We start from the raw sequence: 25,927 nt of genomic DNA, 5'->3' as shown, positions 1-25,927 counted from the left end.
AGCCAGGGGTCCATATGTCACAGATGTCCATCCTTAACTACACCAAAAACTGTGGAACTATCAAACTTCATTGTAGTAGATTAAGTAAAGTTTTTTTTCTTTTCTAAAACATGTGAAGAACTGTAATTGTTGATAAAACATATTTTACACATTAAAACACATAAGCTGATGAAGCACTATGTAGCGCAGCAGCACTATATCATCTTGCCAGGACAAGCTTAAAAAATTCTGCCTGGCATTTGGATTCCTCAACGCCTAGAGACAAACAGAAGACCATACAGTAAATAAATAACAATAGCTCAAGATCTTTCTGACTGAAGGAATAGACAGATCATTCGTGGTGGAAAAAAAAACTGGTTGAAATGGGTTTGTTTTATTTTTTCAGATATATATTTTCCTTCCTTCCATGAAAGAATATGGATTTAGTCTTAAAGACAAAGTGTAAAATTATGTCTTTGTGCCAATTTCTTACCTCTCTGTTTTGCTAACTCTTTGGTTTCCAAACTCTATTTCGGTCTCTCACCCTATTTTGAAGCCATTGTACCATTCCAGATAGCAGAAGTGTGTGTGTGTGTGTGTGTGTGTGTGTGTGTGTGTGTGTGTGTGTGTGTGTGTGTGTGTCTGCGTACGTCAAAGTGCAGCTTTAGCAGAGTGACAGTGATGTCAGACACATAACGATTTCCTATTGGCTGTCAGCCCCCAAGGCCTAACGACCTGTTATTGATCTGGCCAATTAGCATTCGCACCTTTAATTAATACTGAAGTCTGATGTGTGCATGCTAGTGCGGGCACGCACACATACATACAGCAGACTTTTAATTAATGTTAAAAAGAGGGGCTGTGCAGAGAGATAAGACAAGATGCAAGAGAAAGAGATAAATGTGGAAAAAGTTGGAATTTGGCCAAAAAAACAACACAAAACAAAATGTGAAACCTGCTTGAGGTGAATATCATTTGAAAATAAAAATACAAAATCAAAAATACTTCTATCTCAACGTAGCTAATGTTCAGTGTTATCCAGCAAGTATCAGCAGGCTTGATTTAAAAAATAACCAGCTTGTCCAAAACACAGTTTACTAAACTGTCAGTGAATCATCTTGCTGGAAAAAGCAAGCAACAGGCTTTTTTTGCTCACGGTGCATCAAACGTTTTAATTGCAGAAACTCCCAAATGTGTCCATCTAATTCAAAATGTGTTAGTTCTTGCAAAAAGTTTGCAATACTGAAACTGTTACTTGTCTATCTTAAAAAATATCAAACTGAGCCCATATGTCTATTTTGGCCCTAGAAGAGAAAAAGAAAAGTCAGCCCTCTTAGATCATATCAGACAAAAGCAAATACTATTGAGTACTGCAGTCTATCCTGCAAAAGTAGCTTTAGCCAAATAAGCCAAAAAACAAAAACACAATGATGTTTTTCAGCACTGATGGCAACAGGCTGTAAACACAAGACAATTAGAGAGAGGGGGGATGGTGTGTGGGGTTTTTTGTTTTTCTTTGTATGCATGTGTATGGGTCTAATGAAGTTCTGTTGGCAGGATGTCTTTTGGAGGAGGGGGGTATCTAATGGTTTATTGAACCGTGCCTCAGAGAAACATTGATCACCGTATCAAGGAGGTGTACCCACACCGACATAGATACACGTGCAAAACACACACCCTTTTTTCTTGTATATACACATGCAGTGACATGCACACACTGGCATTGGAAGGTTCTCACAGGCAAACTGCTGAAGTGGAGGTAAGGAGCTTATAATTGACATCCGCATGTTTCTTTGTGAGCAGTCAGAATGTGGCTCATTCAACTAAATACAGGAAAATTGCATAGCTGTGGGAAACTGAGTACATCTTTTTAACTAGCATTGGTAGATGGATATTCAAGCCACAGAAAAAAAATAAAAAATAAAAAAAAAACATGATATAATTGCAACGACTGGGTTATTGTCTTTCTGTGAAATGATTAACTTGTTTCAGGCAGCAAAGTTTTATTGCATCTTCACTTGGCTGAGTCTGATTATGCATATCTGTCACATGGAAGTTTGCAGCTATCTCCACTGAATTTCAAAGAGGAGGCAGATTTTTTTTTTTTTGCGTCCTGCATTAACATGAAAGTGAATCCCTTATTGGCCGGAGTGATTGCACATTTGCATGCATGGTGACCCCTAAAGTGAAGTATATGTCTCATTTAGCTGCTGGCAGATAATTCAACATTCACTTGGCCACATCCACAAGAGAAGCATAGGTTTTGTAAAAGAAATAAATAAATCTTAAGCATTTCCAAGGCCATTTTTGGCAGGAACCAGCTCAAATGGCTTTTCCTTCTAATGTAATTAGATTTTAAAAATAAAGGATTTAAAATCGCATACTAGTCCATCTGCACCACAGAAAGGGGTTGTTTTGTGCAGTAATAACTGACAAAAATATATTCATCATACTTGCCACATGCTGCTTGACTACTTCATGATTCAACCCAAATTCGAGTTATATTTCACAATTTTCCTGCTAGCAAAATGTCAATAGGCAACAGTCACGCTTAAGGAGAAATGCATATATGCATTTGCTATGGCTAGTGGTAAAGGTAGTGAGACAATACTAGCTGTGATACCTTTGATACTTGCAGCTACAGGATTATTTGATGCTTTTGTTGATTCCATCCCCACCAAACAGACACCAATCAAAATTGCCCTAATTACACTTGCACTGTACCTGATGTCCAGGTACAGTGCAAGTGTAATTAGGGCTTAGTTCTAAGTGTATATACCTATTAAGAACAATATTGTGGCCATCTACTTAATATTGGGGAGGCTCAACAAAAATATCTGTGTCATGTTTGGAGGTTAGGTTGGTGGTTGGACCCAAATGCAGAGAGACCAAGGCAGGGAGAGGTTCTAAGTGAGTTTAATAAAGAAAATCCAAAAACACTGGAGAACTCGGGAGCAAAAACCAAAACATAAACCTGGGGTGGAACACGATGAGGCAAGGGGGCAGGCAGCAGCAGGGAGCACAGGAGTGGTAACAGGAAGCAGTGCCGTTGAAACAATAGAAACCAGCAGGGAGTGGAGAAATGAGAGGAGCTTAAATACCGCGAGGAGAGGAACAGGAACAAAGGCAGGGGAAGATCTTTGAATTAAACACAGGTGTGGAGAAGGTGCTGGGAGAGAAACTGAGGAGAGAGAGCTAGTGGCAACAGGGGGCGAAAGAGAGCAACAAAGGAAACCATGACAATCTGTATATCTAGTAGTATAATGTAATGTATTGATAAAAGCAAAAATATTACACATCCGAAACATCATTTTTTGTCATCATTCCTATGCTAAGATAATCAATGCAACACAGCTAGCTGCTAAAGGAAGTAGCATATGAGCATAGTAGCAGCATATGACACATAGTATCTTCTTGTAAGCCATCACTCTAATAAACAGCTGACTGAATCACAACCCAGTAATTCTACTTCTATTCAGCTATCTGTTTACTGACTACCACTTACCAGTTATTTACTCATTATTCTCTATGTCAGTGCTGTTCATACTGTTCATATTGTAAATACTGTATACTAAATCCATCCAACTCATGTATACAACATTGCATATAATACTCATGATACATATAGTACTTATTCCAGAATTCTCCACACTCATCATACATCATAAGGGTGCTAAACTCCCAATAATCCCCCTCCTATACAAAGCTAGTCCTTTTACATGGACACTGTGAACTCTGTTGCAATGAGTAACTGTACAATGTGCACTATCATACGGTCCGTTCATTGTTGCAATACATCCTGCTGCTACATACACGTGCAGCATTCATAATGTCTTACACATAACCTTTCTGTACACATAAAATATCTTTTTTGGTTTGCTGCTACATTCCTGACAAATGTCACAGTATTATTAGTTTCTGGTTTTTAATATATTTTTTATTATTTTAGTTTTAATTCCTTTATATTGCACAAACTTATGTTTATAATGTTTCTCTTTTGTCTTCTGTTTTTGCTCGGAGCCTTGCAATGCAATTATGCACAACTGTACTTTGTGATTGTGCCGCTGAATGACAAAGTCTGTCTAAGCCTAAATCAAAGTGTATGTGTGCACCTGTATATCACTTCCACCTCCTATATGTACATACTAATAACAGTTATAATATTTTACTCCTGCATCCTTTGCACTCTGCTCATTGCACTATTGCAATATTGTCCCAATATGTCTGTTTTGTTTATAGTGTGTATATGTGTATACTCTATGTGTTTGATTTCATTATATCATTGTGTGATTGTATCATTGTGTGAATGAGTACACTGTGAGCATTGTACAATCCAGAGTCAAAGTCCTTGTATGTGTACACATACATGACCAACAGAGCTGATTCTGACATATTCAGCTTTGGTTAATCCTGTTTTGCATCCGATTCTGGTTTTGGATTGCCCTTAATTTGAGATGTTTGCTTTGATTTAGTTTATTTGTTTCATACTTTAGTCGCTGTCCTATTTATAAAGCATGCTTCTTTGACACTTCATTCTTTGGCTTTCTTCTATTTTTCCATCAGACCGGCTCTTTGTTTTCCTGTTATCGCAAACAAGTTTCTTTTTTCTTTTCTTCTTTAATCAAAGACGTTAAGTCAGCTCCCTTGCCCGCAGCCTTTTCTTCCCAGACTTGGTTTTCCTGTCCTATGCAGTTAACTTTGCAAAAAGAGTCTATGTATTCTTAATTATCTGCCTCTTGACCTCCTCAGTTTGCATGTGGAACCTCCAGTGGCATTGGTTATGGCAATTGCATTAAACATGGCTTTTTTTTATGATGTGTTTAGTGTTTAGATTCATTATGCAGCTTTCAACAGTGATGTTGCTGAGTGCATTGCATTGCAAGTTTAACAATGAAAGACAACATGATAAAAGTTGCTTTTAAATTGTGCCTAAGTTTATGTAATAGTATGACTGAAACTTAGAAGTAATAGCACTTTTCTTTGTATGTATTAAAACGGCAGCAGTGTGGTATAGTGTCTTGTTAGTTTTGAAATTCAATTAAATCAAGATGTAAAGTAAGTCAGAGACCCTTGGTTCAGTAAATATTAGTCAAGCGTATTTGGACCCACTTTAACATCGGTATTTGTATGGTTCTATCCAAGTGTGGTACCGTGCAACACTTGGTATCCTATTAAAAACTAAATTTGTCAGTTCTGAAAAAGCAAATTGTGTATTACCCACCACTGCACTCATGCAACTAACAAAACACATTCACGGGTCTCCTGTGTAATGTCCAATGCATGAGTCACAAATCAAATGGAAAAATAAAAGAATAAAAAAATAAAAAAAACAGACAACACAGGCTCTGAAACTTTTCTTTTTTATAGCTTGGGTAAATTATGACCAAATACAGCTCTGCCTTAGTCCCTCAGGGCCCAATTAGGTAACCAGTGTGTTTTGATGATGATTAAAACACACAAATTATGCTGCTATTATCAAGTTTACAGCTTTACTAAATTCAGCGTTCTGTGATAATTTTGGAACTTGTGTATTAAGTGCTCATGTAATCACATCTGAAGTGGATGATTGGAGTAGAAACAAGATGATTGCGACAGGAGCAGAAATGGCTGCGTTTAAAGGCAGTTGCCCTAAATAGTAAAGCCTGTTGTGAATTGTTGAGGTAGGGAATGGTCGTTATTTTTAAATAAATGTTACATACATGTATAATTTTTAGCTTCTTAAGTCTTAACATTTTTTTAAAAAACTGGCCAACTTAAAACGTACATCTCTTACTGTTAAGAAAAATACTGACAAGGTGTTTTAAATGATGGATTAGAAAGCACGGTACATTATTCTAGGATTTACTGAATCTTAGTTCTGTGTTAGATACAGTTAATCATAATGTACTGATTGATAAACTAGGAAGGTGGGTGCTAAATGATCAATGATCATAAATTCAAATTAACATAGATCATGATGGGTTCCTCGTGGATACATTCTTGAGCTGCTTTTGTTTAACATCTACAGTATATGCTCCACTGAGTGCAGATTATGGAGATGTACTGTATACGCTGATGACTCTCAAATTTAAATTTCTCTGTCGCTATATACATTGACAACAATTCATTAGTCGCTAAGGTGAAAATACTTCCAGCTTAATCTAGAACGAACAGAACTGAGGTGTTTATTGGTCCAAACGACATTTCAGATCTGGGCTTGGATAGACCTCAGGCTGAAAACCACAAATGACAAAAGAAACCTTGGTATTGTTATGGAATCACACCAAATGTTTACCATCCAAACAAAGTATTTCAATAAATCAGTCTACTACTTCTAAAAACAATGCCAGATAATTGAGATAATTACATGTAGAAAAGGATACAAAATCAGAAAACTGGTGTTCCCTGGATCAACACACAGTATTTACTTTCTTTGCTCCTCTTGTCTTGAACTTAATAAATAATAATTTGAAACAGAAAAGTATAATCAACTGCAGCTTCACCATAAAGTTCAAATATAATCTTATCAATTTATGTTTATCATGTCTAAACAATTTGACTTAAATTCCCACAGCTTTTTGGATGCATTTCCATTTTTTATTTAATTTTTTTTGCTTCCTGTCTCTTTGAGTATCAAGCACTTCGGACTGCTTTGTGTAATAGTGTAGTATGAATAAACTTACTTTACCTCACCTTGCCTTGGTGTGGTGTTGGAAGATCAAGAGGACGTCATGATGTGTTGCAAAATCTCTTCCAGCTGAATCTGTCTTCAAGCCAACTCCTTTGTACCCTTAAATCCCTTTGTAGCTGTTTGCGTCTTCCAAGCCTCCCCGCAGGCAGTCAGTTTGGGGGGCTCACTGGGACTTTGTCTGGAATAAAGTCAGTTGTCACGTCGCCTGCTGTTCCACTCGCCGGACTGCAGTTGGTGACGACTGCAGGAGGCTGGATCTATGCCAGCTTGTTTTATCACTTGAATTATCTTGCTTGCCCTCTTCCTCTTGTCATGTTTGATGTCCATGGAGAGTCAGTATTCATTACTAACATCCTCATCAACAATGAAAGTGGAGACTATGCTCTGCCCTTCTCACAGGCTGTGGCCACTTTCAGACTCCATTTGCACTTTTTGGCTCTTCTTATTGCACTCTTTAATTTACTAAAAAAGCCCTGAATCAAAAATCTGATGTTGATCTACCTAATCATGAATCTGTGAAGTGTAGTCAGACAGTTGAGAAAATGTCTCTTTCTTTGCTCTTCATACGGCCAGTCTAATCCTTTTTAGGATCTCCAGCTGCATCTTAAGTTCCATAAGAAGATTTCACTATTTGGAGGGATTTATGATGATTTTATTTTCATTCTGGTGTTTTTCTTTTTTAAATAAAAGGTCCACAGCCTTGTAGAAACAAAACTAACATTATCCATCTGCAAGCATGCTGTTCAGATGCCATGGCTAGAAAATGAGACAATAGCTCCAATTATTTGATGACAGATCTGTACTTTTTAAATACAGTGCAACAAATTTGAAGCAGTTTTGTAGATGTACCCCAACTGATATAATCATAAAAATATGTTGATCCCTAATCCAAACTATTCAGTGTTTGAAAAAAAACAACAACATATTTCCCTAAACCACAAATGGATCAGATCTTAATTTAGTAAGATAGAGTTAAAGTTTCTAAATATGTTGCATGTGCTGCAGTGATGCAAAATCCTTCTCCAAAACAAAATCCTTCTCCAATTCTGCTTCATAGCTGTTATTTTGGTGTTGGTCCTTCTGAACAATTATTACTAATCAGTTCATGGGCCTCCAGTGGTGAAAGGAAAAATGTTTCTTGTAAATTTTAGATGAAAGTGGTCTTTATTTTATAAGTAGCTACACAATACTATCACATTGTGAACTTCAGTGTTATTTGTCTCCTTTGTATTTATTTCAAAAGTGTATTCTCTTTGAAATTACTTTTTTCATTGTTCCTTTGTACATATCTAATGGGATTAGGTATTGCAATTTGCATAATTTGGATTACATTAGAAAAAATGTAATTATAACTGTTTTGCCACACAACTACAATGGTATTTTAGATTCAATAAAGAAAACTGCAAATGTGTTGTAAAAAGCATAATTGTAGTTTTATAGTAAGGTTAATCTTAAAGTATAAAAAATCTGTTTCAATTTAAATTAACATACTGATTTTATTTAGTAAGCCTATGTATTGTATTTAGTACTTTTATGACTTTATGAGGCATTTAAGCTTCATGTGTCAACTAACATTAATTGTTATGCTCATATTAATTGCTTCTGTTGGAGATTATTCACTTGGCTGAACAGAAAATAAAATTGGTTTTAGCGTCAAAACTAATGGAAATTCTGATATATAAAAAAACAACTTCTTTGACAATAACAAGGTTAAAAGACGATCACCAGCTTTCTAAATGACTCCCTTAGGCTGAAAGCATGGCTATTTTATATCAAGGTAAGGTCTTAATGCAGACACTAAATCGGTACTTTTTTTTCTAGATTGGTTAATGTATTTAAACACTTTGGCCCTTGTGTATTTATAGTTCAGTAACTCTTAAATTTAAGGATGTATTCTAACCTGGAAAGCACTTTGATCCTGACTAAAGGCAGACCCATTTTTTATTTGGTGCTTTCACATTGTACATTTCGAAAGTAAACAGTGACTTCTAGCAGAGCCATGCATGTGGCAATCGTTGCTCCAATTGGACCAAAGTGACAAGGCGTAGCACAGACTCCGAAATTTAATAAAACAAAGTTTGCCGTTCTGCATTCCTCATGTGCACATTTGTGCCTTTATTACAGCTGCAGTATCATTTTGACTCTTTTCTACTAGTTCTTTTGTGTTCAACAAACCAGAGACGTTTATTTTTCTCAACTCATGAACTCCCACTCTTGTTTAAGGCATCTACCATCCATCCATCCATCCATCCATCCATCCATTTTCTGACCCGCTTAATCCCTCATGGGGTCGCAGGGGTTGCTGATGTCTATCTCCAGCGTTCACCGGGCGAGAGGTGGGGTACACCCTGGACAGGTCGCCAGTCTGTCGCAGGGCAACACATAGACAGACAGGACAAACAACCATTCACACACACACACACTCACATCTAAGGACAATTTAGAGAATCCAATTAACCTAACAGTCATGTTTTTGTTTACTGCATCTTATGCCTTAAAATAACTTTGACAAAGATTTTTCACTGTAATCCAGCATTGTTCAGGAGACCACTTAAGCCCTATCTCCTTTGTTTCCCCTATAAACATGTCGAACACGACCACATCCTTGTGCTAGTAGTTGAGTTATGTGTGCATCAGCCTAAATATCGAGGAGGCACAGTGTCTAATTGCTCCAGGTCTGTCGATGGATCATTGGCTGTAGCATCCATGAAGTAGTAGCATTAATAACACTAAAGGCTAATGATTTCCAAATGTCCAGCAACGGTGGACCGTTAAATCCAAAAACAGACATACATTATGTTTTTTTGTATTAGGACTGGAAGTCATGAGCCTCAGAGTCTTTTTGGAAGTGGACCTAGATTACCTCAAAAAGTGGGTCTCGGTATGGTTGTTTAGTTTGGACCAGGGTTTGCTTGAGTGTATTCACACCTGAGCAAAAGGTCCACCCCAGGTAGGGAACTTTTTTTTTTTTTTTACACCCTTTCTCGATCAGTGTCTTCTTAATCCACGCTGGTGTAAAACTAACCACCGGTACTCCTGCAGTTTACAGTTCATGATACCCTTTACCATTGTTTCATCCTAAGCAGTTTCTAAACATACTAAGCAATCTCCTTAATCCTTACTCATTCTGATAGGAACAGTGATCAAATTTCTAACTAGAATTATCTTGTTGATTGTCACTAAAAGTGAAGTGTCAACTTGAAACTTGCCAATTTATATTTGACCAAATGCTAGAGGGAAAATATGTATGCATATAAATGCAATACTATGTCATTGACTTGATTTAAAAAGAAAAAGTCCTTCACAACTGTATAGATAAAGTATTAAATAAAGCTAAATGAACAGTAAAATGACAACAGGTCAAACCTTTTATAGATCTGAGTGTCCCCAAGCCTCTTTATTTGTTGCTGAACTTGTTCTATAATACTTTTCATAAATCTTCCACTTTACAGATGTCATGAAATAAATTTCTCAAGAAATATTCCTTTAGTTTCTGTCGCTGAAAATGTATATATATTGCTCCTTGCTCAGATTTGTGCCGTGTATTCAAGCATTTCGATGCCTGCTCTGTTCATGTATAAAACTCAGCTCAGCTTTTATATGAAAAGTACTGCTGACCGAGTTGTAAAACCTCCAGGTTCAATGAATCATCCCTCCTGTTCTTTTCCACTCCTTCCTTTTTTTCTTCTTGCTCTCTGTCTTCACTGTCCTTCACTCCCCCTCTTCATTTCTGTTTTGCCACATCATCCGTCTCACTAAAGCCCTAAAAATCAAGGAAGTATTTTCACCTCTTCCCTCTAGCATTTTATTCTCGCCACAGGTTTCCTACACAGTCTGGAAGGGTGACTGGTATAATTCAAATGGGTTTTTAGGTCTAGAAATAAAGGGAGAAAAATATGAATAAGATAAAATCTGTTGTCTGTTACATGTGCATCCATGTGATTGTCGATATATTCAAATGTCCATTCAGCCACATTTCATCTCTGTTCATCCGTCTATCAATGTCTTAATTTTTCCACCTGTCCATCCATCTAAATTTCCATGAATCCGCATGTTCAGCCATACATCTATTTGTGCATCTTTCTGTTTTCTGCCAGTACATCTTATCGTTCGTTCATCTCTCCATCCACCCATCCAAATTAGAGTCTGGGGTTAAACAATTATAAAAAAATGTGTGGGAATTATGTTTTTTATGTGCTGCTCCACTCTTTTTGGTACCCTTCTTATTTTTTCCCCCCTCATTCACATCTCTTCTTTAACATGAACTCCACATTAATTGCTAATCTTGGGAGACATAAAAGGCAAACGGAGAGGGTGTGAGATATAGTAACTGGCGGAGTTTCCCTTGCATGCAGGTTTGTGTGCACCACTGTGCATTTTGTGTGTGTGAGTGCATCTGCGTAAATGACAAATGTAGATAGTTCTACAGATGGCCCATAAAAGCAGCAGCTTGTAATGAAACAACTGAGACTGAAATCATGGTTATGGTGAACTGGGGAGAGAGTGGAAAATAGAAAGAGAGGTGGAGATAAATAGATAGGAAGATAAAGAGGAACTGGCTTAAAAGAAGTGTGAGTATGAGAAAAATAAATAAAAGAGGGCAGATTGCAATAAACTATGGAAAAGAGTATCCCCCATTGGACACTAAATAAAGTATTGTAATTAAACTTTGGGATTCTCACAGTAAGAGAAAGAAAAAGGGTAAGAGGGATGTATGTACCAGGAATGACTACATCTTTACATCAGGAGGACATGGAGGGAGGATGTGAGCAACAGACATTGTGAGGAGACTCAAACATTTTTCTTGCATCAAAATCGGACATGTACATGTGCTGTGTTTGAATTCTGTTTGCAAAAAGCAGAGAATTAACCTGCTAAACCACCAATGCAGTAGGAAGAGATGACATCTGACTTTCCCTCAGGCTATGGTGGACCCCAATATTAGCCAAGTGTGACTTTCAAAGTTAATTCCACATCGAGTGTGTAAATTGTACCATGGCTGTCTGGGTGGGAGTGATAGGGTACCTGAGTAAATTAAAGTCCAGTTATCTTCCAGATTTTTTTCCCTATGTTTTATTTTACCTAAAGGTTGCCATCAGGATATATTATGATATACATATTCAGTCCAGCAGTTAATGGGAGATAAAGCGCGCAATAATTGTAATAGTCGGATGTCAGGTACAACCTACTTAGTTGCAAAAATCAGACCATGGACAGATGAACAGATCTATACAAAAAAAAAAAAAAAAAAAAAAAAAAATCCACATAAGGACGAAGATGTTTCCACAGAATGGCATTGACAGCTGCTCCATTCCTCTCTACCAGTAAAGGCATGGTTGAATAATTTGAACTGATATTTACTTAAGGAAATGGAAAACTTTTTGGACAGAACTATTTCAATTAGAAGCTACAATTGCCTGGATAGAAAAACTGATTTGACAAAAAAAAACATATTTACAGACATAAATAGATAACATAGGTTTGATAGTGAATTTTATATTTTCTTTTAGTGATTTAATATAAATTAAAAAAATATTTTAAGATCTCTTCATATTACCAGGTTTATAAGTTAGGGGAGGATAACTTAACACTAACGCCTAACACATTCTCCTCGTAGCACATTTGCATGGATTATTTGTTATAGATGATAATCTTCTGATTAATCTGGAAAATAGAGGCCACAAAATCCCAGTTATACTGGGTCTATTCTGGAGTAAGTGTCATGGTATTTTTCTGGGATGAACCCGGACACAGCACCGAGACGGAACCCAACAGCCGAGAACTTGAAACCAGGACTGAGCACAGGAGCCAAAGACTGAGACCACGGCGGAACACCGGAACCAGCCAAACCAAACTGCGGGCTGAGTTGGAATGAAGTCTCTGGCTGTGACTTAGCTGGAACAGTGTTTCAGGCTGAGACTGGGCTGAAATGAGGTCTCTGGCCGAAGGTGAGCTGGAACAGAGCTGAAGCAGAGTCTCTGGCAGTGACTGAACAAAAATAAAGCTGAAGAAAAGTCTTGTGGTTACCTGAACAAAAAACAAAACTGGAGCAAAATCTTCTGGCTGACTGAATAAAACTGACCTGACACAGGATAGTGTCTGAAACGGAGCAGAAGGTGAACACTACGGACCGGCAGCAAGAACAGAATGAGGTGAGTATATATAGAGGTGACAACAGGTGGAAACGAATCAGTGATAATTACAGCCTGACAGGTGGAACCAATCAGGCTGCGCAGGGAAGAGAGAGAGGAAGTGAGATTTAGCTTGCAGCCTACAAGCTGCATCCTGACAGTAAGTAGATATTTTTGAGCATTTTAAAAACTGGAATGTATATATTCTCTGCCCTTTTGCCATTCATACTGGCTTTGTCACGAAGTAAACACTATTCAAACTACTGTCCTAAAATATGCACCCAGCTCGTTCAAGTGGAAAACGTTTTAATCATATCCAATTCAGCATTTAAATATGTATTTAAATGTGTGAAACAGCCCTATATCTACCTGTCAAATCAGAAGCTATAAAGTGGAATGCCAACCTCAGCTCATAAGGACAATAGGAACAGGGTGTTAATGTTACTTAGCAACACTGCAACATAAATAAAATGCTTCAACAGCTAACATGGACACCTAATGGGCTAAATTATTATTGAGAAATTGCAAGGTTAACAAAGCTAATCAGTTTAAAGATCTTTTCATATACTTCTTATAAACTGACTACGGAGCTTCAACAGAGAGATTTTTTTTTTTCTGTAAATCTGACTGACAGTGTTGAGTGATTGACCAAACACGGATTATTGTTTGAAATGTCTAATTGGCGCTATCTACTTTGAGGGGGTTTGAATTCTTCTCACAATATTATTCCACACTTATTTTTAATGCACTTTATATACTGTAAATGCATGAATACAGGTTGCCCTCCAACTTTTTGTGTCTTTTAGGGGCGTCCAAGCCATAGTTAATTAGTGAGTCCAAACTTCATCTGTCTCTCAAGTTTGCAATGTGTCCACGATAACAGCAGACATCCCTGTAATTTGGGACATTGCAAGAGCTAGCAGATAGCATGGACTCTTTTAATCAATTAGATTCTGCTGCTGTCACTTTTGGAGCATGTGGTCATAAAATGCTAAACTTCAGGCTTTGTGCTGTATACACTGTGCAGCGACGATTGCGTCCACCTGGATACCAAGCTTCTATCACTGCTGATTTGGCCCAGAGTCTATAAATATCCACAACTGATACAGTGTCGTTGAACTTGGGAATGAATGCTGATTGTATCCTTCCCAGGTGTTGGAGTAAATTGGTGATTTTTCTCCTGCGGGAAAAAAGCTTGAAGGAAAGCGAATGGGGGGGTCAAATGAGGCAGAAAATACAGGAAAAGTTTATTATGAAGATGATGGAACGCAGGCTGTAAGCGAAGTGGCTAAAATGGGTTTATGTTGCCAATAGCACATTTCTCTACAAATAGGAATTTGTCTTTGCTTGTGAGTAAGTGTGTGTGTTGGTGAAAGTAAATGTGTGCCTGATAGGATACTGAAGAACAAACATTCTGACACTGAGTGGGGCCGTGCTGACTTGCTAAATCGATAGGCCAACAGGTCGCGACACTAGGCCAACCTGACATCCAATCACAATACAACACAGGGGATGGCCGCAGTGATGGATGACCCTGGTTGTGTTTGTGTGAATGTGTGTACCCATGTGCTTGTAACCAAGTGTGTCTCATCAGTGTATGTTTCTCTGTCACTGTGTGTGTGGAGATAAGGAGGGTGGTGATTGGAGGGATTTCTCTGAGGGTCTTTAGCAAAACGGTTTGCTTCTGGCTATTTTTGCTCTGTGTGGACTAAGAAAAAAGTACAACTTCCCAGCAAATGCTTCCAGAATGTCTGTAGGGCATACAGGGACATGCATGTCTTTTTTTTTGTTTCCATCTTCAGAGATATACATTGGCAAAGTTTTACGGTCTTATTTTAATAAGCTTGTTGAGATGATGTTAGGAAAAGGGTGATCTTAAATTCTATACTTTAGCAATTAGCTGTATTACTAAGGTCATTGGTCAGAACAGTGTTGAGCATGCAAATTTACAATCTTCATTTCTCACTGTGGGACATTATGTCAGACTAGCTATTTCATGTTTTAACTTCAGGATTACTAAATATAAAGAAGAAAATTTCCTGATGCCCGAAGGTGCAACATTCATTTGTTGAAACCATTATATGCAAGTCTAAATGGGATGGGAATGTCCAGCCATAATGCCGTTCATAAAGAAGAAAAAATTTGTGTGGGCTTTGATGCAGATGTAGATGAAGATGTGCTTATAACAGCAAAAGAAAAAAATCCCTTGTAATGATGCTAGTTGAACAGGTAAAGTGTCATCATCCACAGTTAAACAGGTCTTGTCCAGACGTGGTCTGAAAAGCCACTCAGACATGAAGGAACCTTTGTCTGCAAGCAACTAGAAAAATCTACTGAATTAGGATAAAGTTTTTTCGAATTTGCATGTTTTTTTATGATAGGCATTTAAAACTTGTTTAATTTAAATTTGTTAACTTTATTGTTAAATTAACTTTTCATGTTATCTATGCTATAAGTTTAACTGATTGAAATATTTTATAAACATTCATGTAAATATAAGAAACACAACACTGGAAAGCAAACATTCTCAGAGAAAATTTCTACCACACTTTTCAGATTAAAAGGCACACTTAAGATCCTGAAATCAAAAATTCATGGTGTGCCTTATAATCCGGTGCGCCTTATATATGATTACGGTTGTGCTTACTGACCGATTTTATGTGGTAAAATGAGCTCAAAAATCAGTTAAAATGTCTAAGTACGACTTTGGTCATATTTTGAGCTGTCTACAAGACTGCCTGACTGTAATATCAGAACTCAATTTTTACAACCGACTATGTGGTCAAACACTACAAACTTCTCGTCATCATTAAGTCTTTACATTGAACTATTTTATATGTGACACAGAGTTTAATACACTGAGCGGCTCTATGCAGGCGATAAACAAACTGTTAACTGGTGTGTTTTGATAAACTGATTGGAAAATACATGTCCAAAGAATTCCCTTTTCCATTAAACTTTAGAATGTTACAAATTAGTGAGAGATCCATTAAAGCCTACGATGAAGGCAAAAAAAATGTGTTACAGTGAAATAAAATTACACTTACCATGAGCAAAATTCTTTCATTTTTTGCGTTTCTAGTAAGAAATTGATAAACTTGCACTTTGACCTTTCCCTCCAAGTTTCATTTAGAAGCCCAGTGAGCAAAATCCGTTCAATTCTGTCCATTCTGTTCACTTTTATTTCAGCTTCCTCCCTTTTTACCTTATTAACTCCATCTATCCTTGTAGTTTCATAGTTCTATCTATCATGCTGGGTATACCCTCTTTGTCCCAGCTCCTCCAAAAGCCCCCCCCCCCACTCCCATCTTTCTCTCAGTGTTTTCGCCTCCCCCTCACCCAATCTGTGCAGTCGCGGCTCCAACCCTCCCCAGCCTTCTATCTGTCTGAATAGTTTCATAGTTGTATCAATCAAGTTCAAACTATAAGACCGGAGTTGCTCCCTGTGCTCTCATCTAAGTCCTGGTTTATGACTTGTAATACTTCTTCACCCACTCGCAATTCGTCTTTGCGTCTGTGTATGTGGTTGTTTATATGAGCACAGTGGTTGTGATTTTGGATACGAACTGAAAATGGATCTAGAGGGGGGGAAAAAAATCATTAATACTTTTGCTTCTCTTGTCTGAGGTAGTTTTGGCAATTTTATTTCAATCAAATGTTTGTTTTACAGCTACAACATGCTCACAGATAACATTTTGAGTTTTGAAGGTTTCCAGATTTCATAACTTCACAACATAAATTTCAAATTGGGTGTATTGAATGGGAGTCTGGCCTTCATGATTTTCTCAGCAAGAAAATATGTTCTTCTTGCACACCTGCCATGAAAGTCAAACTTGTGTGCTCTCCTTCTGATAAGACAAGCATGGACTTTCCGATCATTTTCACATCATATCCTGGTAAAATGTTGTCTTTAGTTTAAATAGATCTTCAAGAGAAACCCTGGCTACAAAGATAGTTCAACAAATAAAATGTATGTCCAGTACAACAAAAATATAGCCTAGGCTCAGTGCATAGGCTATATCTTTAAATGAAAAGGAGAAACAAATGCTACAGCAGAGCAAAAAGACAAAGCATGACTAACTAAGTGAACGTCTTTCTTGCTGTATGTTGGTGAAGATTCTCAGTCATCCAGGTCATGATCAATCAAAAAAAGGTTAAAAAGTAAAGCTTGGAACTCCACAATATTCCAGACATTTTGAATTGATAAAGCTTCCTGGAAGGGAAGCAAAATGTCTTCAGCTTCAGGATAGAAGTCCGGTTGTTTTATTTTTTAACCTTATTTGGCTTGAACTCTTCCTTGCTGAATGCATTAATACAACTCTTAATGTAAATTTCAAAACTGCTGATCTACAGCCTCTTTAAAAGTAGTTTTCAATAGGTTTCAATAATTTGCCAACTCAGTTTCTTCCTTTTTTTTTTTTTTGCATTTTGAAACATAACTCACAAAAAGGAAAGGCTATCTTGCAGAGCCATACCGAATGTTTGATTTTGTAACGAGCAATTATCAACCAGCAAATGGAAAATTAATTACAGAAGAGAAATTTGTACCAGGTGCACAAGAATGCAGGTGAATCGTGAGGAGAGGCCTGTGGTTTAAGTAAATATTCGTTCTGTTTCTAAGGGGGGGAAAAGGAGCTACATTTCTAACCTGCCATTCTTATTTTGGTAACACTGAGTCTTAACACATTTAAAAAAAATAATCAACTGTATTGTCTTTCTTTTACAGAACTACACAGTACATCTTGTGGAAATCCAGGTGTTCCACCAAAAGCTGTGCTAAGTAGTGGCGGCCGTTTCGCTGTAGGAGACCGGGTGCAATACAGCTGTGTTCCTGGTTACGTCCTAGATGGCCACGCCACGCTCACGTGCATAACCAATGCAGCAAACATCGCAGTCTGGGATTTCCCTGCTCCTATATGTCGAGGTACGCATAAAATAACTTGTTTTTTTTCATGTGCATGAAACATGAAGAGTTTTTTTTCATTCTAAAACCTGCTCTCTACTGACGTAAAATAAAAAAGCACAATGGTGCCAGAAATTCAAAAAAAAAGAAAAGAAAAAAAGAAGTAAGTGCATACAATGTATTGATTTGCAGTTGTGAAAATAGGTGGCTACCAAAAATGGTCAACGTGTATACAGTCGCATGAAAAAATTAGGTAACTCAGTAACAAATAAATTCTTAGGCAAGAAATTGTCAAAAATGAATGTAAAGTCTTAATTGGTTGTACTCATTAAACAAATGATATAAACAACAGTGCATATTCTAAGGAATAAGGTAGCAAGTCCTACACCCATTGGTTAAAAGGACTCCAGTAAGCACTTCCCAGTTTCTTCTAAAAAAGAAAGGAGAGTTTGGTGATTCTCATGTAACTAAATCACCAAAAATAGTTCAGCTTTAAACCTTTTTACAAAAAAAAGGTTTAAAATTTTCCTCACGGTCCCTGTGAAACATTGAAGGATTCATTGTGGATTCATTGTGTCACACCCACGCTTCACAGCTGGAAGGAAGTTCTTCTCCTGGAAAGCTCTATTTGGTTTATGCCAAAAAAGTTCTTTGTTCTTTTGCACAAAAATAAAGTTTACACTGTCCCCAAAGAACATTATTAAGAACTTTCTGAACATTATTCCAGAAATTCTGGTTTATGTTCTTTCTGACATACTTCTGTCTGGCCTTGATGCTTTTCCTAAGCGTGCAAAGGTTTTCTTCTCACACACTTGCCACTAAAATTTGTCTTGTTCTGATAGGAGAGGCCTGCACTTTCATATCAACAATATCAAGAACCCTGCTGTATGTGTTATAATAACACAATTTCAGGGTTTTTAAAGACTTCTCTTTCACTCGTAGACTATTTTCTGTACAGTGAAGCGAGACCTCTTTCATACCCCTTACCAGACTGATAAATCACTACAATGTTCTGCTGGAGCTCTCAGACGACTATTTAGATCGTGTTCACTTTCAGTTTACAATGTAGGAGCATGCCAAATTCAGTCCTCTTGGTTTAAACAGAGTGGAACTCCTTAAAAATGCAGAGTAAGGATATTCTAATTATGTTCGCCTTATGTGAAATACATTTTTTAAAAATGTAATCCCTAATTTATTCCTTCAGAATAAATCAGAAATCACATTTGTCATTACAAATGAGCAAAAAAACAGTTAAAAGGTGATTTTGTCAACTTTAGTTGTTTATGAAAATCACTTTGTAATTGTTTGATTTTGTTTTAAAATTGTTAAAATTAACATTACCTATCTGTACATGCAAATATTTTTGAAAAGCACACCGAATTTTAAAGGGTTCCCTAATTTTTTCACGACTACCTCCAAAATTTTTAGAGCAAAAGTGAGCGGTTTTAGAATAAAACTCTTTGTATACATATGTGAATTTATGTGTATATGAATATATGTGTGTGTATATATCTATATATATGTGTATGTAAATGTGAAGGTGACAGGAAGACAGACAGACACCATGTGTACGCATGTGAATGTTTCAAGGATGACAGACATCCCAAGAAGTCGCAGAGAGGTAGTGTGAATGTGTGTTGTTTCTTTCATCCCTCACCTCCCCGATCAAAAGATGTGTGTGGGAGAGAGGCCTGAGATATGAGAGATGTGAAATACATCATATGGTAATCTTTATTTTTAGATTTATATACATTACTTTGTTTCATCCCAAAGTAGAGTTCCTGTGCTCTGTGGGATGCAAATGTATGCTGTGTAGGTGGATGCAAATTTGGTGATAATATTAATGCCAGAAGGCACATAAGATATAGACGTGTGTTGATACAGCGAGCTTTAAACATGAGGTTTGTTTTATTCATATAAAAGCAGAAGAACCTTTTAAATAAACACTTAAGTTTTTATGTTGGAGCTTCAGTTCAGTTGATTATATCTTAGTTACTTTGTTGTTTTTACTTCCCCATTTCATCAGAGAGAAAAAATGCATGCCCTTATTCAAAGGGAAGGTTGATGTGGAATTGGAGTTATGTTATCCTACTAAAGGTTTCAGTCAAGTTCAGGTAAGATTCAGCTTAATCAGTTTTAACAAATCTAATTCATGTAAATAAGTATCTGTAAGAAAACAACCAGAAGGAACTCAGAGCACAGCAAGCTACTGTTAGAGACAAAATAGAGGAGTAATTAAGAGGTTTGTTTTTGCTGTAAGGAAATGGGGGCAACAACAGTTTTTTAGCATTCCTAACCAAAGATGTTAAACTATGACATAAATTCAGTTTACTAGGAGATGTAGCTACATTTTCTGGATGGACATTATCTAAGCATTTTCTTCTCAAAATGAACCAAGATGAAGGTTCAGCAACTTCATTGTGAGACTCAACAAGTATGAGCAGCCACATCATAAACTGTTATTGTCTTATTACCCCGGGTCTTGTGAGTGATTCTTTCAGAGAAAAACGCAGCAGTGGTTCACTGGCTAAGACCTAATCTCCAGTGGTGTTGCTGGCAGAGCTTAGCCCTCTCACTCAGGGGGAGGAGTAAAGGGATGCTCACTGCTTAGCTGTTGTTATCATGTGAAGCTGTGAGCTAATGCATTGATGCTAGGTTGCTCATTTCATATTTTGTGCATTGAGCGTTTTCTTTTGCTCACTTTTTTTTTCCAATTAGTTTATTCGAATGCACATATAGTCTGAAACATCTCTAATGGGCAATGAAGAGAAATAAATGTATCCAAACATATAACCCAACACTACTTGCTAAATGAAAATAATGAAATGGTAATGGTAATCATAATTTGAAAAGTAATATTCATAATAATATTATAAAAATATTACATTATTGCAAATTAAGAAAAAAAATAATGTCAATTAAATGGTCCAGGTTGAACCCCAAATCTCACCCAATGACCACTAGAGATAGGCACTAGTCCCCACAATCCTTTTAGCCTTAACAGACCAGGGGTCTCATTTATAAAAATTAGCATGGAATCCATACAGAAAGAGTACGTACGCCAAGGAAAAAAATGGCTTACGGCAAAAAATATTCAGATTTACTAAACCAGCATGCAATTTCCCTTTCTAGATCACAGCTGTACCTGAACGTTTGCGTACCTGGTTCTGTCTCATGTTCTGCCCTCTACACGCCCAGATTCAACCATAAATGGTCAATGCAAAGCACCTCATGAATGTTAATGTGGATTATAATGAGTCAGCTGATCGTTTTTTTTTTTTTTCTATCATGGTAAAATATCAACCACAGGGGCAAAAACTAAGAAACTGTGAAAAAAAACACACACAGAGGAGTTTATTAAATATGTAAATCAGAGGTAAAAGCACATATGTTGCCCACATTAAAATAGCTTGGCAAAAAGTTAAATTGATACCAGTTTTAAACACCATGTTGAAACTCCTCTGAGGCTGTGCTTTCAGACCGATAATCTGAGGATGGAGGGTGACCATGAGGAATGAGTGGTCTCCCCCAGACGATAAAGACCCCCCCCCAAAAAAAAACAAAAAAAAAAAACAATAAATAATAATAATTAAAAAAAAAAGCTGTTTAGAAAGCTGATGGGTTGTGGAAGCTCAGCTAAGTGTGCACCTTCTCGGTGCTCTGTTTGGACCCAGAAACTGGGGCGTTGTAGCCACTGTCCCCTGTAGGTTATAGCAGAATGCAATGCTTGGAGTCTAAAGCGACATATTGATCTGTCATCATCATTGGTCAGAAAACCGCGTTCCCTTCTAAGTCCTCCATTTGCAGGTCTTCCAGCAGAGTCAATGCATGGCATTTGACCTAATCACAGTTTTGTCCGTTAATCTCACCCTGGTGATCATCAGGGGGAGGAATGGAATGGTAGAAAACTCAGATGAAATGTTGTGCAGACTTTTATTTCAGAATTTAGACGGCTTATAGGTATTCTTTTATTTATTTGAACGGTGCTTATGTGTAGTTGTAACACCAGAGCAAGCATGAATAGAGCAGTGGTTTTGAATGCTTATGATGAAGTCATAAGTTGATATGGAATCAAATTGAGCGTCTGAGAGGAATCATCAAGTAGTTTGGCTGTAATTCACTACTTCACCATCTGCGTCAGCAATTTCCCCCGTCTTGAAAATGAACATATATGCATGGGACAGAGTTGACGTGAGGATTGCATATTTTCCTGTTGAGTTTTTTTTTTTTTTTTTTTTTGATAGATCCCAACTTTTGCGTGGAAAGTGACGTACGCAAGTTTCAGGCCCCATTTTGTGCATACGCAAGCTTTCTAAATGAGACCCCAGAGTTTTTTTTCTTTAAGTTTATGACAAACTTTAAATAGGACTTCTCATAGCCACGTTTGTGGAATTCATGAATAATAGTTATCTAGATTCCCATGGCAACTGGGCAATGTCTCAGTAGGTTTGTTAGTACTGGATGTTATGTAGAGTAAAAAGAGTAAAAGTAAACATTCCACTAGTCAAAGCTTTTAAGAAAATTCTAAGTTATAACATATTATAAGTATAAAGTATTTTGCAGCCCCCATGTATGTACAAGCAGAGCAGAGTTTTGTGTTTCATCTATAATGGGATGTTCACTGGTCAAGATTTTTGGTTTAAAGGACGGCGAGAACACAAGATGATAATTGAAGTAGGAGTAGATGGAGATGAAGCTTGTTAGCAGCAGATCAGGGCTTAAGAGCTGGCAGAACTGGATCTGAAGACAGTCCTGGCCTCCGAGTTTGCTAAAAGTGTTTAAAACTTTTTGTGATTGTACTAATCTTGTATTTTCTAAGTGTTTCACTGAATCTGAAGAGCTGGCGTTGAGCAAATGTAGAGCTTATTCATGGAGGGTGATGATTGGAAACAGTTGTGCCTTGGCCCAACTCATGAGATACTGCTTCTGGAGACAAGGAGGAGACCGCCTAGCCAGTCAGCATCCTTATGACAAAAAGAGTTGAAATATACATTGGAGCTTGATATTTAAGGGCTTTATAAGGACGAGATGTGTTTAAAATTGCTTTACATATTCTCTAAAGAGTCAATAAAAAAACTACATTTACGTACTCTCAGATGTATACCAAGATTACCAGGGAGCCGGTGCAGAGTCAGTCTTTACATAGACAGTAGAGTAAACAAACATCTGTTCCTGTTCTAGTTGCAGCATCAAACGTGTTAATTCATTAGCAAGTAAGCTGTTCAGCACACGGAAATACACATTTGATATGTTTCAGCAATTCTGACGTGGTCTCTGTGCCGGCATTCCCATGGCGCCACAGCAGGTTTGTTTTATCTGTTGTTTCTGAAATGGAAAGAAAAAGGATCACAATGACTGGACTAGAGAATGGTATGCTACAAAACGCAAGAGTATGATGTAAGGTTTCCAATGTCTTAGATACAATGACATGAACCATTCAGAAACCTAAATGAGAAAGCGATCAACATTAAAGACAAGCATGCCTTATGTTTGGTGTGAGTTTTAAATATTCGTTCTGCAAGAATTAAGTGATGGATATTCCACAGTGTGACGTTAAATAGAGTGTTACACTTCGTGCACTTCCTTCTACTTTTCTTGATTCAGCCACACTCTTGGAATTATTGGAGCTATGTTTTAGATTACATTTCTTTATCTTTACCAATAAACAGTTTTTCAACGTCCCCTTTCTCCTCATGCAGTTTACAAGTTATGTCACTGCAAGCTCATTTAAATCAGCAGCAAAAACACATACACATTACTCTGAGGAGCAGTGGAATTAACAACATTGCTGTTTTCTTTATGTTGCTGCAGAAGTACCCACACAAATAAATACGGAGGTAAAATGAAGATTATAAGACATTTGTCCTTTCTCCAAACTCTTATGTTGCCTTTAGATAATTTCAAATTCTCTTTGACTCATTTCCATATTGGTGACTTTGGAAATGTTCCTTAGAAAATGTAATAATTTCATAAGGACTGGCTAAACACTCCAGACACAAGTATTTTATTACTAATCCCATACCTTACCTAACCTCACCAGATATGTTGACACTCTTTTGCAATCAGGAAATAATAATTCACATTTTTAATTACCATAAAATGTGATATGAATAGCAACTACTATAGCAAATATTAACATTCTATATTTCAAATCAACCTTCATAACATATAGCTTGAGAACCTCTTCTAAAAACATTGATTTGACTTGCATACTTTTTAAATTGACCACCACCCTAAAAGAGCTCTTTGATACTATATCTGTAATATAAACTAAGTTTGAGCCAAGTTTAACATTTCTATAAACTGCTGTTATAGATGCCCACTAAGACCAAAACTATAACATTACTGGTTTACTGATCTTGCAGGTAAAGAAAAGCCTATATCAAACAGAAGCTTTAGTGCATCCAGGGAAACTCGTTTTTTTTCCCTGTCACTTGTGGCAATTAATAAAAGCCTCTAATTTGCATCACATTTTGCTGTGCTGTCTGTTTTCTTACAATGCTTCAACATTTAAGTTTACTCCTGAACTTTTCTTGATTTTTTTTTTCTGCAAGCATTCAAACCGCTTTTGTAAAGACTTTTTATTTTTCAGACCTCAGGCACCAAACAAATGCCACTATCAATTTATGCTACAATTATTTGGATAAGTCATGGGGCAAAAAGTCAAAGTTTAAGTAGTTTTTCTTGGCTTAAAAAAAACAAGCAAAAAAACAGTAACCAGTCTAGATGAAATAATAATGAAAAATGTTTGTATACATTTGTATACGTTTGTATACAATGTTTGTATGCATATATAACTGCTTTTAATTAACTTCAGAGGATCCTATATAACTGACACATTTAACCTGCCACTGGCAGAAACCATGCATTAATTACAGATCTGAACTTTCCTGCTCCTTCTAAGTGCATTCTGGTTGGAGAGCTGAGAAGGAACCTGGTGTTAGTCATTGAGAGGAAGGACTTCAACACAAAGGAGAAGGCACTCTAAACATCATCACTTTTAGATAGGGTCTGCAGATTGATTCACAGTATTGAATTTGCCCTGTTTTCTCTTTAGTAATCCAATTCCTTTTTTAAAATACAATTAGATAAACCAGAGAAGGACTGCTGTACTCTAGCTAAAAGTTACAGCAGTCAGCAGGAGTTGTAGCCCTGAGGAAAAAAAAGAGAAAAAAAAGCTAATGATTGATTGTGTCACGCTTAGCAGCAGCAACAACCATCAAGCATTAGCAATGAATTGCTAAGAGTCTTTTACGTCACTGTGGATGAATTTTGACACACTTTTCTTTGTAGAATTGTTTTAATTTTGCCACATTTGTGACCTTAAATAGTGTATAAACACACTACTTATGGTTATGCCACATCATTTCCATGTGATTTGAATACACACTTTGTTTTTGCCACTTTAAAACCTTTTTTTTTTAAGCCAATCATCATTCATTCTGGATAATTACCCTAATACACAACCAAAGTACACCTGAGTTTAAAGTATATAGCATGTAATATGCTTATAAAAAATAGCAAAAACCATTTGATCATGATACAATTAGTTTATTTACACCAAGCCACCATCTTCATAGTGTTTTGATTGTCCTTTTTGAGCTGAAAGATAACTTGCTTTTGGGCGTGATTAACAAATATAAACAGACATGGCAACATCTAGCGACAGTATCGCAGAACTATCATAATGCCAGTTTGCTTAATTTATAAATCAGCCTAACCCTCTGCAATGCTTTGCAGTGAAGCGGCTGCTCGGCATGATCAATAACCAAACGTTATTAATTGAATAAACCAATCTACAGTAACTTTAGGAGCCTCATATCAGAACATTTACTTACGTTAATCAACTCTGTGGTCACATCTGGGCCTGGCAGGTTTAACGTCTGCTTCAATGAACACCAAAGGTCATACTGGATTCCCAGCGACATTCCTGTCTTTTTCCTCTTGGAATCACACTCATCATGCTTTTTTTCACGGGATCTTGGACCATTCTTCATTGTTTCGCTGGGAGATGCTAATAACCATTAGCCGCGTCCTTGTTTTAACCCCAACTGCACATGTGCAGTACGAACTTCCGTTAAAATCATAAATAAACACGAAAGGCTTTATTTACTAACAAACTGAGCAAAAACAAAGCATAAAACACCAAAATAACTAATACGACAGAAGGATGTGATAATATTTCATAAAAACTTTGTCTACAACCAGAGTGAGCTACTGACATATACATTTTAAAAAAGTCAA

The 25,927-nt window shown here is 36.9% G+C and overlaps 1 protein-coding gene across 1 annotated transcript in view; it reads left to right on the top strand.

Annotated features, from left to right (window-relative positions):
- The window catches only part of LOC118558589 (CUB and sushi domain-containing protein 3-like), a gene marked incomplete at its 3' end in the record, with an annotated part of 433,060 nt that overhangs the window by 198,871 nt on the left and 208,262 nt on the right, over window positions 1-25,927 (top strand). The window contains exon 4 of the mRNA XM_036129041.1: window positions 17,507-17,704. Within this exon, the coding sequence (XP_035984934.1) occupies window positions 17,507-17,704 (198 nt within the window). The remainder of the gene's footprint in view (window positions 1-17,506; window positions 17,705-25,927) is intronic.

The sequence above is a fragment of the Fundulus heteroclitus genome, unplaced genomic scaffold (assembly GCF_011125445.2).
Source record: "Fundulus heteroclitus isolate FHET01 unplaced genomic scaffold, MU-UCD_Fhet_4.1 scaffold_131, whole genome shotgun sequence".
Taxonomy (NCBI): Eukaryota; Metazoa; Chordata; class Actinopteri; order Cyprinodontiformes; family Fundulidae; genus Fundulus; species Fundulus heteroclitus.
This window is presented reverse-complemented; position numbering and strand designations above follow the sequence as displayed.